Genomic DNA, 18,477 nt, shown 5'->3' on the forward strand with positions numbered 1-18,477 from the left:
TAAGGGTGTTCATCAGAAATCTAATTCTCCTTGCAGTTATGACTACTTGGTGCTATTTTTGAAACATCTCGTTCTTTCTGTTCATTGCCCCCCTACTTTCTTCGCGGCTCCTGCTTCGTAGGCTCAGTCAGTCCCTGGGCACCGACTGGCTATGTAGTCGTGAGTTGAGTCTGCACCTCTCTGGGCCTCGGTGTCCTCATCAGTGAAAGCAAGGTGGACATGGGGACTCCAAGGGCTTGGCCTTCTTGCCCACAGGGCCAGCGTCAGGCAAAGTAGGCGTAGAAGAAGATGTTGACACACATGAGCAGAATGGCATTGAAGCCACACACACGGGCCCAAAATGCATGTTTCTGGGGTGTCTGGCTGTCACCTGGATGCAGGAGGGGGGAAGAGGGGAGAGGCAGATGAGGGCCAGAGGGCCGCCCTCCTGTTTCCACTCCCGCACTCCCCCAGGTGGGAGTGAGCATCAGGGCCTCGGGTCAGCCGCATACCTGCTTTCGCTCCCACGAGCACATCCTGAGCCAAGGTCCACCAGGTGAGGTTCTCAATCTGCAGAGGATGATCGGGAGGGGAGTGAGGCAGGACAGGGTGGGCCCAGATGGGGCTGGGGGTCAGGGATGGGAAGTGAGCAGCGGAGGTCAAGAAGGGATGGAGGTCAAGAGCTAGAAAGTTCTCAAGTCACAGAGGGTCAGGGAGAGAATGGGACCTGAGTCCAAGTGTGTTAAAGGTCAGGGATCAGAGTCAGGGATAGGACATGAGGGGTCAGGGTCAGGGCCCAGGGCAGGCTCACCTGGATTCCCTGGGGGGGTGGTGTCAGCAGGCTCCCGGCCACCACCACAGCTCCACTGAGCACAAAGAGGGCAACAGCGAAGTGCAGGTAGTGGATACTGCCCAGGATGGCTGGCCGCGTGTCCGGGTCACCGCACGGTGGGGCAGGGTGCAGGAATTCCAGGACCAGCCTGGTGGCGCCCAGTGCCAGCCCCACCATGAGGCCCCAGAAGGCCCCCTGGGGAAGAGGAAGCAGGGCCAGTGGGCCGTGAGGGGGAGGCCAAGTCCCCCCCAATCCCAACCAGCACATAGACAGGCAGCAGGGGAAGGCATGGGCCAGACACAGCTCATCTGCAGGAAGAGGACCCCGCCCGGCCCCCACATCCTGGCTGCCCCAGCTCTCCCTGTCACCCACCCACCTGCTCGTTGGCACGTTGCCAGAAGATTCCCAGAACGAAGACTGCGGTCACGGGGGGCGCCAGGGAGCTGGTCACTGACTGCATGTAGATGAAGAGTTGCCCGCTGTTGGAGCCCTGCAGGACGGGGATCCAGGCCACGCTCACACCGATGAGCACCACGATGACCAGCCTGTGGGAGGCAGGGGGTGTGCTCGTCCCCTGGGACCCTTCCTCACTTCTCTACCATCTCCCGCAGACTTCAAGCCGCCTCCCTGGCCTCTGGGGATGTGGCCAGCCTGGCCCTGCCCCAAACCCTTCTGTGGCTACCTGCCACCTGCAGGTACAGCCCCCGACTCAGCCTGGGTGCTCCTTCATATCCCTGGGGAGATCCCCAGGTCCCCCACCCCAGGCTCTCCCCTTGATCCTCAAGTACTCGTCCCACCTGTTTACTTCCTTACTGTCTGTCTCCCTGTCTGGGCTGGACACCCGAGGAGAGCAGGAGCCTCACGTCTTCAGCCCACCACTGCGGCCCCCAACACACAATAGGTGCTCAATAAATACTTGGTGGCTTTGTGAATGGCCCACTGCCCTTAGTCCAGCCAGACTGACCCCTTGGTGTTTCTCTCACACTGGTGGGGGTTGGCAGGAGCTGTAGCCTCTGGCTGGCACACTCCTCACACCTGTAGCCCCCAAGCTGCTGACCACCCTCACGGGGTGGCCTCTGTCCTCAGAATGCAAGGTTTGGGGTTGGGCAGTCTGGGTTTGGGTTGGGACATGGCCTCCTCAGCTCTGAAGCCTGAGATGTCTGACCAGAACGAGCCCCTGTGCCTGCCTACCCCGTGTGGACTCCTTTTGTCTCCTGCCTGCCTTCCCCCTCGGTGTGCATCTTCCACCACAGGGACATGCTTCACGTAGTGAGCAAGCGCCCCTCGGGACCCCTCCCGAGTGCAGAGCACTGTGCTGAACCCAGACTCAGTGAGGAGTCCCTTCCTAGCTCTGAGAGTGGAGTAAAGAAAGCAGATGAGCCTGTTATCCTGTGCAAAGGGCTGCACTCAGGGGCCCCAGAGGAGGCATTAATCCAGGAGGGCATCTAGGCAGAGGAGGGCCTTGAAGAGTGTGGGGCCCAGCTAAGGAGACAGAGGAGGGGCAAGGTGTCCCATCTGCTCCTCCTTAGCTCAGTGCCCCTCTCCCCTGTGTCAATTGGACACCCTTCTCCACCAAAGTGGGTGGCAGGGGAGGCCTGAGACCCTGGACAGGCCAGCATGTGTGCAGCTGGGGCGGGCCCTTCCTGTCTGCCCGCCTGCCCGCCTCCCTTTCTTTCCTTCCAGGCCTAAGGGAGAGGGTGGAGGGAGGAGGTGCCACCTTGATTAAGGCTAATTAACCCTTAGCCTGGCAGGCGGGCGGGCGGGCACTGCCCTCTTCAAAGGCATAGGCGGACTCCATTAACACCCGCACCCTGCCCTCCCCACACAGCCTTCTGCGTCCAACACTGGACTCAGCATCTCTGCACAGGGCCTGGCCTCTCCTGAGCAGCCCAGACTTTGGCCCTGGCCTCCCCCCTGGTCTCCAGAACTTTCCCTTCCGGGGGTACCACAAACCCACAGGCTGTTCCTTCTGTCTAGAAAATCCTCTCCAACTCCTCCCCTTGCCGACCCCCCCCCCCCCCACCAAGGCTCAGCTCAAGGCCCTCCTCCTCCAGGAAGCCTTCCAGCCCCACCATCCCTCCCCGTGCACACATGCTGCCTTCAGGAAGACTGACTGTCATCCTTGGGCTGCAGCTGTAGCTGCAGGGGACCCCCTGCAGGGCTCAAGGTAGGGGCTTGGAGATCTCTCTGGGTCCCCTATATTGTTCCGCTCGATGCAGGATGCCGCGGAGGCATCGGGCACTGTTTGTGGACTGAATAGTAGACAGAAGGTAGGATGTAGACAGAAGAGGGTAGCAGGGGAGGGAAATGAAGGAGCAGAAGGACCAGGCAGAGGGGCCAGGTGCTAGCAAAGCCCAGGGCCCCAGATGTGGGACTGTCACTTCCCCCAGACCTGCCATGGCTCCTCTGGCCCCACCCCCACCTGAGGAGGCTGTCAGGTTCGCTGGCATGCCCCTGCCTGTCCCTGCCCCAGGACGGCCTCCTTCCCAAGGCTTCTGGACATGCTCTCTCTGTAAGTCCCATATCCCCTTGGATCGGGGCTCCAGAGACCCAGGACCCCATACACTCCAGGAAATGCAGTATAAACAATGTTGTTTCAGGCAGGAGGAGGCTGGAGGTGTTGTAGGGGGTGGGGGTGGGGGTGGTCCTGGCCCAACACCTAGTGTAGGATCCTTTCCACTTGACCAAACTGGCAGCGGAGAGAACTGGGACCCAGAGAGGGTGAGCAACCTGCCCGCGTCACACAGCCGGGTGCCCACAAGCGGGCTGCGGGGCCGGGTTGGGTGGGGCTGGACTTGGCAGGAGAGGTGAGAAGAGGGTCAGGGTGCCGGAGCCGGGGGCGAGCTGATGTAGAGGCCAGGGAAGGAAGGGCTTCAGAGGAGTCTGTCGGACAAGGGCAGGGGCTTCCAGGGCCACACAGCCACCACGGGTTGGGGGGGGGACCACGTGGCGGGGAGAGGAGGTCAAGGGGCCAGGACCTGCTGACACAGAAGCATCCTGCCAGGCAGGAGGGAGAGGCTCGTTGTTTTGGAGGAGGCTGTGAGCCTGCAGATGAGCTCACACTCGCCTGCTGAGTGGCGTGTCCCAACAGGGCCCTTCTGACAGGAGCTCAGCTGTTTTGCATCACGGAGACAACTGCCTGGAGCTCCTGGCACGGGGGGGGGGGGGGGGGGGGGGGGGGGGGGGAACCCCACCCTGAGGATGGGCGCCAGGGGCCGGGAGCCTGAGGGGAGCTGGGGGTCAAGCCAGGCCCCGGAGGCTGGGCCCCTCGGCCAGCGGAGTGGGTGGCCTCATGGCTGTGAGGGACACAGGCCCATGCACCCCCAAAGACTCCCTGGTACTCTCCGAGTCCAGGGATGGAGGGCTGAGCCACACACAACCCTGCCCATCCTGGAGTGTGTGTGGGGGGCCATTAAGGAGGAGTCTGCACTGTGGGAGGAGTCTGACCATGATCCCCTGTGGGAGGCTGAGAGGGGACAGAGGCTCATTCCTTGGTCGGGTTATCAAGGAGGGCTACACGGAGGAGGGGACAGTTGGGCAGAGTCTACAGAGATCAAGGGGTGACTCATTAACAATGCTACGAGGAAATGGCAGCAGCTCCGTGGCCTGAGCCGGACCCCCCGGAGAGCTGGCTTGGGGCCCTCCTTGGGGCAGCCCGAAAGCATAAGGAGGGGAAGACAGAGAGGTCTCTGGGACGGTTGGGGAAGGGGCCCTGGACCGGCAGGGAGTCCTTCAGAGACGCAGCTCAGAGTAAGATGAGGGCTGTGACCCTGAAGCGGTGGCCGGAGCCACGTGGGAGGCTCCTTCTTACCCCTCGAAGCCCCCTCTGGCGGGACCTCAGGGGCCTCCACTGTGTGGCCGGGGAGACCCAGGCCCCAGCCTGCCCCCCCATCTTACCGGCCCACCAGCAGCAGCTCCCGCTCACCGGCGCGGGGCCTCAGTCGCCTCCAGATGTCCATGGTGAAGAGCGTGCTGCTGCTGTTGAAGATGGAGGTCAGCGATGACATGAGCGCGGCCATCATCACTGCGATCATCAGCCCCCGCAGACCTGGGGGTCGGGGACAGGGCCGCTGTGACCCTGCTCGGGAGCCCCCCACCCCAGGCCCCGCGGTGGGCATCGGCCACCCACAAGTCCCTGGGAGCAGAGCCCCAGGAGGAAGGAGGCTGGAGGTGCTCCCCCAAGAGCGGCTGGAGGCCAAGGGCAAATGCAGGGGGTGAGGGGTGAGGGGCTTTGGGATTTGCTGCAGGAGCCCGCGGTCTGCTGGCCCCGTCTCACCCTGTCGTCACCACCATGACGGCTTGTGCTGTCCTGGGTGCAGTTATGAGCCTCGCAGGTGACAAAGCACTTTCACACCCGGGACTTCATTTGACGGAAGCATTATTAACCCGTTTGACAGATGAGGAAGTGGAGGCTCCTAGCGGGAGGAGAGGTGCCCAGGACTCACAGAGGCCAGAGGCAAAACTCGGGTGGGGTGGGGTGGGAAGGCCCGGGGCGACCCTCTGCTCGGAAGTCATGGCCCGGGCAAGGCACGGTGGCTCCGTGTCGGGGGTCTCCTGCAACTTCCTGCATGCGGCAGGCCCCAGCAGGCACAGGGGGTCCCCTTTCTTGTTGGCTCTGTGGAAAAGGAGATGCCGTTCTCCCGGGGAGACAGAGAGAGTCTCTCCTCCAGCCCCTGCCCTGGGATAAACCCGACGAGAGCCCCCCACCCTCCCGAGTGCTCGGCCTCCTTGGTGCTATTTTTTTGCCTGGCCTTGGTTCTGTGTCCCACCCGCTGTGTGACTACCAGGCATCCCATGGCCCTCTCTGTTTATTTATCATGCTGACTGGGCTGGGCCCCAAAGAAAAGTGAGTTAGATCATGGTTTTCCCCAAAGCCTTTCTCCATCCTGTTTCTCTTGCTCAGGGAAGTGGATTAACTTGGAGCTTATTCTCCACCCATTTTCAGACAGGGAGCTCAAGGTCTAGAGAGAGGTTACAGCCCAACAGTGGCTGGGTGTCAGCACTCGGGGGCCTAGTGAGTGTCCCCTCACCCAGTCCCCCAGAACAGAAGAGGAAGGTGAGGCCCAGAGGTGGGAACCCACAGGGAGGCCAAGTCTTGCGCCCGGCCGTGTCCCAGCATTATTATACTTAATCCCAGCAACAACATGCCAAGGGGTGGGTAGGCGTCATTATCTCGAATTTACAAATGAGGACACTGCAGCTCCAAGCAGGGAAGTGACACACCTCAAATATCTCAGCCAGCGAGTGGCAGAGCTGAGATTTGATCCCAGGTCTGTGAACTCACATCCCCTGGGCCTCTGCACCCCAGGACAGAGGGAAAGCTGGCAGGGCCTGGAAGCTTCTAGAAGGGAGGCCACAGAGGGGGTGGGAGACACTCAGGGTCTGAGGATCTGGAGGTGAAATCGGGCTGCAGAGGATCTCAGAAGGGCTCTCTGCTCTTCTTGCTTTGATGGGACAAGAAATGTGAGAAAAGCTAAAACCTGCCCCCCTAGTGCTACCAGTTGTGGGAAGGCAGGAGGTGTGGGCTTTGGGGGGCTTGAGATCCTGATCCCAGAAGTGGGCTTGGGGCCAGACAGACTGGGGTTTGTGTCTCAGCCACTCTGCAGCCCTGGCGAAGGCACTTTCGCCACATGACCTTGGGCAGGTCTCTTCAACCTCTCTGGGTCTCAGTTTCCCCATGTTTAAAATGGGGATGATAATAGCAGTTCTAAGGGTTCTTGGAAGAAGATGGAAGTTTATTATATGTAAAATCCTTGGAATCATGCCTGGTCCTTAAGGGGTGACATGTGAGTGTTTTCTAGCATTATTATGTTCCTCTCTTCCCCTACGAGTGGAACGTCCCACTTGGGTGTCACGCTGGATCCAGAGTGGCCTCCACAGCCCCCAGTGCCCCTCACCCTCACTGGTCCCACCCGAGGCTCCACTGCACAGCCTGCCCGCACCCCCTCCAGAGTCTCACCTATGGGCATCAGTTCCATGACCAGCTTGGGGTAGGCGATGTTGGAGCAGCCAATCTCAGCCCCACAGGCCCGTAGGCACTCAGACGGCACCACACAGCCCACGTCATCTGCGTGAGAGGTATGCCCAGTATGTCCCAGCTGCCCCACCCCGGCCTTCCAACAGGTGTGAACACCTGGGGTCGGCAGGACCCCGACCCAGCCCAGCTCTGTCACCGCCTCTTACCAGGATCTACTTGGTCCTTGGTCTGTTTCCCAGCCTGGGTCACAAGGAGGGGGCTGGCCTCTGAGAACTTTCTGGGCCCTAAAGCCTTGACTCTTCCTGCCCGTTGTCTTCCATTATAATGCCTTCTTGTGGTCCCAGGCCAGGCCAGGAGGGTCACTTGCAATGTGGCACTGCCCGTGCATGAGCAGTCGCTGTTAGAAGCCACCTGGGCACTGTTCTCCCTCACCCTCCTCCTGCCCCTAGCCCTTCCCAGAGGGGCAAATGCAGGCTAGTGGGGCACCTTCCCCCATCCCGGGGTTGGAGCTTTAGGCCAGGCCTGTTCCCCTGACCTCCCACCTGGAGTCTCCAGCAGCTTCTGGAAGATGCTGGACCAATCGTACTGCCCAATAGTTCCACTGTCAACAAGCCCTTCCAGTCATGGAGATGCCAGCTCCTCCTGGCTTGTCCCCTTCTTTGCCCTTGCCCCTCACCTTGCTCCAGCCACAGGAGGCCTCCCTGTCACCTGGGCCTTCCCCAGCAGCCCCTCTGCCCAGGCCTTCCCAGGAGGACTGGCTTAGCACTGACTCTGGAGTCCATCCCCTGATCCTCATCTCTTTACTCAGGACCCCTGGGGCCTGCTGCTTTGTTTCTTGCTCTTCCCAGTGAGTGGTGGGTGCTGAGCTGGTAAGAAGGGGGCCAGTCTCAATGGGGCCACCTCCCCAGCCAGGGGGCCAGTCTCAATGGGGCCACCTCCCCAGCCTCAGGAGCAGCACACACGCTCACCTATTGAGTGAATGCAGATTAACAAGCGTCCTGGACTGAACCCTACATCGGGCCTCCCTAGCAAGCTGCCCCAGCCAATCCCTGTTTGGGGGCAGGAAGCTCGGGCCTCACTCCCAGAGCTGGTGCAGCTCCCGTGGGACCCTACTCCTCGGCGGCAGCAAGGTTCCCCAGCACAGTGTGGGGAACGGCAGTCAACCCCATGTGCGGGTGCTCCTCCACAAAATTCTCTCTGAATGCCCTGCGGCCCCTGTCCCTTGGGATTTTCAGTAGGGGCCCACAGATTGCAGAAGGATTGAGAACTGTGACGGTGAGGGAAGTTCAGAAACAGAAGCTGCCCCACCAGCACTCTGGGGGCCCTGGAGGCGTTTGGGGGTTTACATTTCCATATGGCAGTGGGAATCAGCTGCCCACGGGGCTCCCCTCGCAGACCAGGCACTTCTGAGTTAAGTACTGTCTCCTCCAAATGCCCCTTCTGAGAAGTCCCTCCACAGATGCCCAACCCAGTGCAGGGGTTCTCAGATTCCCTTCCTCTAGGCTAGCAGGGCTGGGGCAGCTTCACTCCAGCTCAATGTCCTGGCATCCACGTCTCTAGCGCAGCCCCTATCTTGAGCTCCAGGCACCCAGGACATCGGCTGCCTGTTGTCCCTGGCACCTCCCACTCAGGGTGTCCAATCACACTTGTCGGTGTCCCCCACCTTGGCCTGGTAATAGCTCCCTGTCCTTTCTCCCCCATAACCCCCAGCCCCATGGCTCCTCTACCCACAGCCCTGCCTGCTTCGCTTGGCTCCCTGCCCTGCTCCCGGGCACCAGCTCCTCCCCGCCTCCCTTCCATCCTCCCATCCTTGCAAAATTACACCTCCCCTGCTCACATCCCTTACTTCTCAGGAGCCCTCCTCCCCCTGCACTCCTGGAGCCCATGCCTTCCTAGGAAAAAATCCTTTCCGTGGCCTTTCAGGTCCCTGACAACTGGTCTCAGGTCCTCCCATCCAGCATGCATCCATCAGCCACCCTGACCTGCTAGTGTTTTATCGGATACACCCAGCACTTTGCCGCCTCCAGGCCTTTGCAGACCAGGTCCCCTCCTCCCAGGACTCCATCCACCCTTATTTACCTCCTGCTTCCTGGCCCATCACAAAGGGCTTGTCCTCTGAGGCTTTCTCAGGCTCCCCCTGCACTGCCCTCCCCCCCAAGCAGGCAAAGCAGCTTCCTCTCAAAGGCTCCTATGGCCAAGGATTGAATCACAGTTTTTTGTATGCATATTTTACCTCCCCTACCAGACTGGGAGCTCCCCAAGGGCTGACACTGGGTTTGAATCATCTCCAGGTTCCAGGTATCACTCAGTTCAGGGCTGGGCCCAGAGGAGAGATCTTGTGAACATTTGTGAATGAATGAGTGAGTAATGGTGTGAATGGTTGGGAGGAAGGAGGCAAGACACAGAAGTGGAGGAGGAGAAGGAGGAGATAGGATGCGAGAAAGAGCCATGAAGAAGTTCAGGCACTGCTTGATCCAGCTGCCCTGTTCTACCACCCATAGCCCAGTAGGTGTGCAGATGAGAACTCGAGACCACAAAGTAGTGGAACTTGTCTGGGACCCACAGTTGGACCCAGGACATAGCCCCAGCCCCATGGTAGGACTTGAGGGGGGCACTGAGGGTCCAGTGTACAGAGGGCAGGTGATGGGCACCCTGACAGGTTCTGGGCCTGGACCGGCCGGCTCTGGGGCTGGGACCCAGCCCTCCTGGGAGAGACAGGTGAAGAGTCACAGCCACATAATGGCTCAGAAAGCCCGAGTCAGGAGATTCTGGCCGAGTTCAGCCCATTCCAAACTCTGGGCATGGGCCTCCGCCTCTGGCACCACTGGCTCGCTGGCGCGAGTTTGTGCTGAACAGTAAAAGAACCACCTCTCCTTTATGACAGCAGCAGCTTCTGAGTTTGTCAAGGAACCAGCTTCTGTGGGCCTGAGAGCTTCCCAACTGGGCTCTACTTTTGCCTTGGCACCTCCATCCAGCCAGGGGCCACACCAGAAGCCTGGGAGCTGCCCCTCACTTTATCCCCCGTGTCCTCCCTCCCTGTGGCCAATACCAAGTCCAGCAGCTAGGCCTTGGTGACCGGGTGAACTGCACCACCTCCTTACTGCACTGCCTTGCCCCCACTGGTCCATCCCTTATGCAAGCTGCAGAGGGAACTTCTAAAACCACCAGTCTGCACATGATCCTTCCTGCTCACACACTTCTGTGGCTCTCCATCTCCTGCAGGAGGGATCACAAGCCTCTGTTGTGCCATTCATGGCTTTCTACCCACTTAGCCACTTTTAGCCACACCTCTGAGCCTCTGTGTTTGCTATTCCCTTTCTCTGGAATACCCTTCCCTCCTTCACAAATTCAGGGAATTCATATGCATTCATACTGTCAGCTTGTGGATATCTGTGCAGGCTTTGGGCAATGTCCTTATGCACCAATAACTCTGTGACCTGTGACAGCCTCTGCCAGTGTTTGCTGATGGACTGAATTACCCTTTTTCTTTAAAAAATATATTCATGAGAGACACAGAGAAAAAGGCAGAGACATAGGCAGAGGGAGAAACAGGCTTCCCATGGGGAGTCTGATGTGGGACTCATCCCAGGACCCTGGGATCATGATCTGATCTGAAGGCAGACACTCAACCACTGAGCCTCCCAGGCGTCCCATGAATTACCTTTCCTCATGGAGGCCAATGCACATAACACCATGAGGGCTAATCAAGTTGCTCCCTACTCCCTAACCAGGCGTGGCCCATCCCTGGGAGTCAGTCCAGATGTGGATGTTGCAGTAAGGAGGAGGAGGTTTAAGTCCAACTATCCCAATGCCCTACTGTGTGATCCTGGGTGATTAGATAAGGTCTCTGAGGCTGTTTCTTCCCCCTCTAAAGTCCTTCAAAGGATATCCAGAGGCCAAAACTCAACTGCAACCTCAATGTCATACCTGACGCAAAAATTCATTCAAAATAGATCACAGATTTATATGTAAGATGTAAAAACTATCACACTTTTGGGGGGAAAATCTAAAAAGTAGGAGAAAATCTTCAGGACCTAGGGCTAGGGAAAGAGTTCTTAGACTTAACATCGAAAGCAGTTCAATGGATAAATAAAAGAAAAAATGGATAAAGTAGATCTCATCAAAATTAAAAGTTCAGTGTAGGACACCTGTGAAAAGAATGAAAAGAAAAGCTACAGAACAAAATCAGTGAAGTTGTAGGATACACAGCCAATACACAAAGATTGGTTATGTTTCTACACACTAACAATGAACCATCAGAAAGAGTAATTAAGAATATAATCCCATTCGTGATGGCATCAAAAATAATAAAATACCTATAAATAAATTTAACCAAAGAGGGGAAAGACCTATACAATGAAAATTATAAGACACTGATGAAAGAAATTGCAGATGACACAAATAAATGGAAAGATATACCATGTTCATGGATTCGAAGAATTCATGTTGTTAAAATGTCCATACCACTGAAAGCCATCTGCAGATTCAATGCAGTCCCTATCAAAATTCCAATAGCCTTTTTCACACAAATAGAAAAAACAATCCTAAAAATTTGTATAGAACCACAAAAGACACCCCAAACAGCCAAAGCAATCTTAAGAAAGAAGAGAAAAACTGAAGACAACATGTCCCTGATTTCAAACTATATTACAAAGCTATAGTAATCAAAACAATACAGTATTAGCACAAAAACAGACATAGAAATCAATTCAACACAATAGAGACCACAGAAATAAACCCTCACATGTATAGTCAATTAACTAATGACAAGAGTCAATAATATACAATGGGGAAAGGACAGTCTCTTCAATAAATGATGTTGGGGGGATCCCTGGGTGGTGCAGCGGTTTGGCGCCTGCCTTTGGCCCAGGGCGCGATCCTGGAGACCCGTGATCAAATCCCACATTGGGCTCCCGGTGCATGGAGCCTGCTTCTCCCTCTGCCTGTGTCTCTGCCTCTCTCTCTCTCTCTCTGTGACTATCATAAAAAAAAAAAGAAAAAACAAAAGGAAAAGTAATAAATAAATAAATAAATAAATAAATAAATAAATAAAAAACCCTCAAATGAGATTACAACAGACTGAAAAGCTTCCACAGAGCAAAGGAAACCATCAACAAAAGCAAAAGGCAATTTATGGATTGGGAAGAAATATTTGCAACTGTATATCTGATAAGGGATTAATACCCAAAATATATAAAGAGCTCATACAACTCAATAGCAACCCCCCCAAATAAAATCCAATTAAAAAGTGGGCAGGAGATCTGAATATATATTTCTCTGAAGGAGACATACAAATGACCAACGTGTACATGAAAAGGTGCTCAACATTACTAGTCACTGGGGCTATGCAAACCAAAACCACAATGAAATATCACCTCACACCTGTTAGAATGGCTATCATAAAAAAGACAAGAGATCACATGTGTTGGCAAGGATGTAGAGAAAAGAGAACCCTTTTGTATGTGTGGGTGTGATACTGATAGAAACATATATCAGTGCAGCTACTATGAAAAACAGTATGGAGGTTTCTCAAAGTAAAAATAGAACTACCATATGACCCAGCAATGCTACATCTGGGTATATACCTTAAGGAAATGAAATCACTAACTTGAAGAGATATCTGTACTCCATGTTCATTGAAACATTAGTCACAATAGCCAAGATGTGGAAACAACCCAAGGGTCCATCAACAGATGGATAGATAAAGATATGGCATACACACACACACACACACACACACACAGAAATATTATTCAGCCCCGAGAAAGAAGAGAATCCTACCATTTGTGACAATATTGCTGGTCCTTGAGGGCATTATGCTAAGAGAACTAAGTCAGACAAAGAAAGACAAATATTGTTTGATCTCATAAGTGGAATCCAAAAAAACCCCCAAACTTATAGAAAAATAGAATAGAAGGATGAGACTGTGGGGTAGAGGGAAAGGGGTGATATTAGTCAAAAGGTACAAACTTCCAATTACAAGATGAATAAATTCTGGAGATTCAATATACAGCATAGTGATTATAGTTAATAATAGTGTTCTACACTTAAAAAACAAAAAGAAAAAGTTACAGACCAGCAGAAAATATGTGCAGATCATAGACCTAACAAAGACCTTGTTTTTAGAATATATAAAGAGCAGGAATGCCCTGGGTGGCTCAGTTGGTTAGGCATCTGACTCTTGGTTTTGGTTCAAGTCATGGTTTTGGGGTCATGGGATAGAGCCCCATGTTGGGCTCCGTGCTGGGTGTGAAGCCTGCCTGAGATTATCTCTCTCTCCCTCTGCTCCTCCCCCTCATCCTGCTCACACTCTCACTCACTCTCTATCTCTCTTAAAAGAAAAAGAATAGATAAAGAGCTCTCAACACTTAACAGTAAACACCAAACAATGCACTTTGAAAATGGGCAAAACACATGAACAGGCATTTCACTGAAGAGGACAGACAGCTGGCAAATAAGCACATGAGAATATGTTCTATATCATTAGTCATCAAGAAGATGAAAATTAACAGCATAGTAAGATATAATTATCACATCCTTATCAACTAAAATAAAAAAATTAAATTAAATTAAAAAAAAAACTGTGACAACATAAAATGTTGGCAAGGATGTGGAGAAATTGGATCACTCATATCTTACAGGTATGTAAAATATACATGATACAATATATATACAGATGAATATGTATATGAATGTTCATAGCAGCTTAATTCATAATAGCCCCCAAACTGGAAACAACCCATTATCCTTGAACAGGAGAAATGGTTGAACAAACTCTGATCCATCCATGCCATGAATATTAGCCAGCAACAGAAATGAACAAGCTACAAGATACACACAACAGCCTGGATGACTTGCCAGAAAAAGCTAATCCCCAAAGGTTATATACTGTATCTTCCATTTATGTAACAGTGTTGAAATAAAAAAAAATTGTAGAGCTAGAGAACAGATATAGTGGTTGCCAGGGGTTAGGGATGGAGATGTGGGAATGGCCGTAGAGAGGGAGGTCTCAGTGATGGTGGAATAGTTCTGCATCCCAGTTGCAGTGGTGGCCACACAAATCTACATGTGCAGTAAGGTTGCATCCACACACACACAATGAATGCAGGTAAGCTGGTGAAATCTGAAAAAGTCCTAGATCACACCGACGTCAATTTTCTGGCTATAGTATTATTGGACTACAGTTCTACAAGATGATACTGCTGGGAGAAACTGGGTAAAGGCTGCCTGTGGCCTCTGTTGGTGTTTTGCTGTTGTTGTTGTTGTTGTTAACTTCCTGTGCATCTGTAAACATGGGCAGGGAACTGTAAGGTTGAATGAAAGGCTGTATGCCTCTCAGCCGGGAAAGCCAAGATTCCCATCATGATCCCCTGGACCTCTGTGCAGTCATAAGAGCAAAAGGAGAGGCTGAGGTCCAGAGACGCTTGGGCAGGGGCCTGGCTTCTGGGGTCACTATGTCCAGACACAGTGTGCTGGGACTGCAGTGGGGGGCCGCAGGGCAGGGAGTATAGGACTTGAGGCTTGAGGGGATCCCTGGGTGGCGCAGAGGTTTAGCGCCTGCCTTTGGCCCAGGGTGCCATCCTGGAGACCCGGGATCGAGTCCCACGTCGGGCTCCCGGTGCATGGAGCCTGCTTCTCCCTCTGCCTGTGTCTCTGCCTCTCTCTCTCTCTCTCTCTGTGACTATCATAAATAAATAAAAATTAAAAAAAAAAAAGAAAAAAAAAAAAAAGGACTTGAGGGGTCAGTGATGGAGACCACAGATGCTGCTCAGGGCCGGTGGATAGATAGTGGTGCATTCTGGGCCCAGGTCTAGAGACGTCACCAGCCAACCTTCAGCAACACAGAGCAGTGTCCTCAGGGCTCCAACTGCCACCCAAGCTGCAGCGACCCTGTCCAGATCCAGGGCAAATGGTGGGGGGAGAGGGGGAGGGCTGGGCCAAGTACCTGGCCAGCTAGCTGTGGCACACAATGGGGTAGGGGCTGTTTATCGGGTCAGGTTTAATGTGCTTTGTTGTCCCTGCCCTAGCAACCTGCTTTTAGATTTAGTTGGCACTCCCGCACCTCCCAACCAGGTGGGGCCTGACGCTAGTCTGACTCCAGTGCTCTCTGAAGGCTCTTTTCATCCCAGGGTCCAGGTGGGCGCTGCCCATCATACCGGACCAGTCCTGGGGGGGTACCCCTCCCAGCAGGGAGAAGCGCTAGGGACTAAGGGCTGGGTATCCATCTGCTCTCTGCACACCAGGCTCTGTACAAGGCTCCTTCCGGAGTTTGGTTGCGCCGTTGGTGCCCTACCCTTGCCTTGGGGCCTCCCGGTCTAGTACCCTAACTCTCCTCCCACAACTGGACAGCTAGCTATCTGCGCAGACTCGCCGTCCCACCTGGGAAGCTGGACCCTGGGAGGGTTGGACCTGGGTTACCAACAGGCCCCAGGGGCAGTGCAAAGGTTGTTGACGCTGTGTTCCCAGTAAGAACGCTGCCCCTCTCCAGGCTGCGGAGCTCCAGGGGCTCTCGGACTCTGGCCCCTGAGCTTCCCAGAATCCGGCCGCCCGCGTGGGAAGCAGCGGGGGGTAAAAGGGGCGCACGACCACCCGGGCCGCCGGTGTCCCTCGGGTTGGGGGGCGGTGAATCAGCTTCCGGCCCCGCCCCCGGGGCGGCACGTGACCGCAGGTGGCGGCGGCGGCGGCGGCGGGTGGGCGGGTGGGCGGGGCGCATTAGTCACCGGGCTGCCGCCGCCGGTGCGCCCCGCTCCGCCCGCGCGCCCCTCCTTGCCGGCTCTGCCCCGCGCCCGCCCGGTAAGCGAGTCCCGGCCCGCGGCCCCGGATCCCGGGCCCCCAGGGCGGCGCCGCCCCGAGCCTCCCTCCTCCCGGCAGGCCCCCCGGGTTGCGGTCGTGGCCCCCGCAGAGTTTAAGACCCGCTCCCTTCCGCGAAGCCGTCGGAATGCGGGGCGCCGCCGAGCCGGGCCAAAGGCCACCGTGTTGTCCCGGCCTCCCCCTCTTGGAAACTTCTGGGAAGTTCCCCGCCTGCCCTGGTTCCTCCCAGACGTTGCCTGGGACTTTTTAGGCAGCTCCACAGCCCCTCCGGGACGTGGGTCCCTCGGCCCCTACTGATAGAGGCGCACCGCGCCCAGGCGTGGGTCCCGCCCCGCCCCGCCGTCTCGCCCACTGCCACCCCACCCCCGCCCTGTCGCCCTGTCGCCCCTCCCCGGTCCCGCCTGCACCCTGACCTGACCTCTGCGTTCACTTGGGCTCTCCCGCAGGCTCCCTATGGGCAGAGCTGCCAGGCCCCTGCTGGAGCCCAGCGAGCGCCGCGCCGAGTCGGGCGCCGAGTCGGGGAGTCGGGAGCCTGACCTTGCGGAGCGCCCTGCCGCCCCCCCACCCGGCCCAGGCACAGGCACAGGCACAGGCGTCGGGGCAGTGGCAACATGGCCTTCTCCCAGGTGCAGTGTCTGGACGACAGCCACGTCAACTGGCGCTCCAGTGAGTCCAAGCCCGAGTTCTTCTACAGCGAGGAGCAGCGGCTGGCCCTGGAGGCCCTGGTGGCCCGCGGCAGGGAGGCTTTCTACGAGGTGCTCAAGCGGGAGAACATTCGGGATTTCCTATCGGAGCTGGAACTCAAGCGCATCCTGGAGACCATTGAGGTGTACGACCCAGGCTCCGAGGACCTGAGGGGCGACGTCCGGTCGCGGGGCCCTGAGGACGATGGCATTGGTGACAGCGAGGAGGCCAGCAGGGCAGGTGGGGACGCCACCCAGGCCGAGCCGCCGCCCTCTCTGGAGTACTGGCCCCAGAAGTCCGACCGATCCATCCCACAGCTGGACCTGGGCTGGCCCGACACCATTGCCTACCGTGGGGTCACCCGGGCCAGCGTCTACATGCAGCCCCCCATCGATGGGCAGGCTCACATCAAGGAGGTGGTGCGGAAGATGATCAGCCAGGCCCAGAAGGTGAGCCAGCTGCTGGGAGGGGGTCCCCAGACGGAGAGCTGGCCCAGTGGGCCTGAGCCGGCCCCCAGCATCTCTGCCACCGCGGTGTCTGCTCACTCATAGCACCGATTCGGAAACCCCAACACTGTCCTCTGTGGTTCCCTTGGCTGCCTCCCTGGCTGCCTCCCCCCTTGCTCTCTTGGGGTCCTCAGTTTCTCTGCACGGGGTTAAGGTGCCCAGGTCTTCTGGCAGGTGATGGTGGGCTGCCTCATCTCAAAGGGCCTTTGTACATTATTGGGGGGGGGGCTGTTCAAGTTCTGATTTCCCCAGACCTGGGAAGCAGGTTCCTCAGAAGAAAGTGCAATGATGGGGTGGGGTAGGGAGGGATCTCGGGCTTTTCTCTCACTGTCCAGTGAGATGGCTCTGATTCACACTTGAGAAGTAGGAAGCTCTCACACACACCGTGAACCTCTGCTGTTGCTCTTTCCCGGGTGGTGGAGACAGTCTGGAGTGGTGCAGGGGTTACGGAGGCAAAAAAGTGGCTTGGGTCCATCTGAGGCTGGCCTAGAGGTCGAGTTCAAAGGTGTCTTTTTCCTGGCTGTGCTGGGCAACTGAGAGTGACTTGCTCACCCTCTCTGAGCCTCTCTGTGAGCTTTTCCAATGGCAGGATCTTTCCAGGCAGGGAGGTGGGGGCTAGGGATGGTCCCTGGGTGGAAGCAGAGCGAAGTCAGCTGAGGGTTGTCCGCCGGGGTTGAATTTTGCCAGTGGAGGGACCTGGAGCATTGCTTCTTCTCGATCCCTGCCTCGACGTGTGGTATCCCTGGTGTGGGAAGTCATTCTCAGCTGACACACTGACACACATCCCGAGAAGGGCTGCTCACCACTTGTAGAGCCGGGCCATGAGCTGTCCTTCTTTTTCGTGGTTTCAAAGCACATCCTGAAATGTTTGATAAAGCCTGCCCAGGAGAGCTGTGTTGAGAAAGATTCTGAGGCCAGGTCTGAGCTCAGTAGAGGATGGTGAGCGATTAGCAATGTGTGTCCTGGTGAAGTTATTTCTAGCAGAGTCTAACCCTTCCTTCACCAGGCCCAGAGCGGGCCAGCAAATCGCACAAGCTGGCTTTGGGGACCATCCGGGCTGATAGAGCCTGGGGAAGCTCTTGGTTCAGAGAAACCAGAACTGGGTCAGGAGCTGACAAGGTGGCCATGGGTTAGGTTTCTAGAAAGGTAGAGTCCCTGTTCCCCAAGGGGGCTGGCGGAGTCAGATAGCCTGTGTCTCAGAGCCTGGCTCTCAGCCTGATCCCAGGCAGCTTTGAGGCTTCGGGTTTCGGGTGTGTAAAGTGGAGGTGGCGAGGATGGAAGCTACGTCTTTGGCTGTTGTGAAGATGGAATCAGGTGACGGGAGTGAGGAAGAGTTGCAGGAAGAGGAGGGAAAGGGGGAGGGGGACGGGGCCTTCAGAGCTCTTGGGCTGAATAACCTGCCCCACACCTGCCTTGGGGTAGGCAGGTGCTGCTGACCTTGTGCCTGACTTGAGATTGTGGAACCCAGTCCTCTGGAAGGGCCTGTTGGGATCCCACGGACCCCTTTTTAAAAATGGGGAAACTGAGGCCCAGGGTGGGGCTTGACCTGCTGTGCCAGGGCTCCCTCTCCTCCACACCTCTCTTCCCCACTGGGAGTAGAAAGGAAGCAGACACCAGATCTGTGCTTGGCATGGGAACAACAGCCAGAGTCTAATCTCCCCAGACAGGAAGACTGATGGCCTGGCTCA

The 18,477-nt window shown here is 56.1% G+C and overlaps 2 protein-coding genes across 3 annotated transcripts in view; one reads left to right on the plus strand and one right to left on the minus strand.

Annotated features, from left to right (window-relative positions):
* Positions 1-18,477, minus strand: part of SLC5A10 (solute carrier family 5 member 10) — a 56,373-nt gene continuing 37,896 nt past the window's right edge. The window contains exons 10-15 of one of the 2 annotated variants that reach the window (XM_072730512.1): positions 6,771-6,878; positions 4,709-4,859; positions 1,188-1,356; positions 791-1,006; positions 492-549; positions 1-370 (exon numbers count right to left, since the gene is read on the minus strand). In XM_072730512.1, the coding sequence (XP_072586613.1) occupies positions 264-370; positions 492-549; positions 791-1,006; positions 1,188-1,356; positions 4,709-4,859; positions 6,771-6,878 (809 nt within the window). In that variant the 3' untranslated portion in view covers positions 1-263. The remainder of the gene's footprint in view (positions 371-491; positions 550-790; positions 1,007-1,187; positions 1,357-4,708; positions 4,860-6,770; positions 6,879-18,477) is intronic. The other variant, XM_072730511.1, reaches the window with a different exon arrangement.
* Positions 15,459-18,477, plus strand: part of FAM83G (family with sequence similarity 83 member G) — a 30,340-nt gene continuing 27,321 nt past the window's right edge. Inside the window, exons 1-2 of the mRNA XM_072730509.1 lie at positions 15,459-15,581; positions 16,046-16,732. Of these exons, the coding sequence (XP_072586610.1) occupies positions 16,211-16,732 (522 nt within the window). The 5' untranslated portion in view covers positions 15,459-15,581; positions 16,046-16,210. The remainder of the gene's footprint in view (positions 15,582-16,045; positions 16,733-18,477) is intronic.

This window comes from Vulpes vulpes, chromosome 12 (assembly GCF_048418805.1).
Source record: "Vulpes vulpes isolate BD-2025 chromosome 12, VulVul3, whole genome shotgun sequence".
NCBI classification, from domain to species: Eukaryota; Metazoa; Chordata; class Mammalia; order Carnivora; family Canidae; genus Vulpes; species Vulpes vulpes.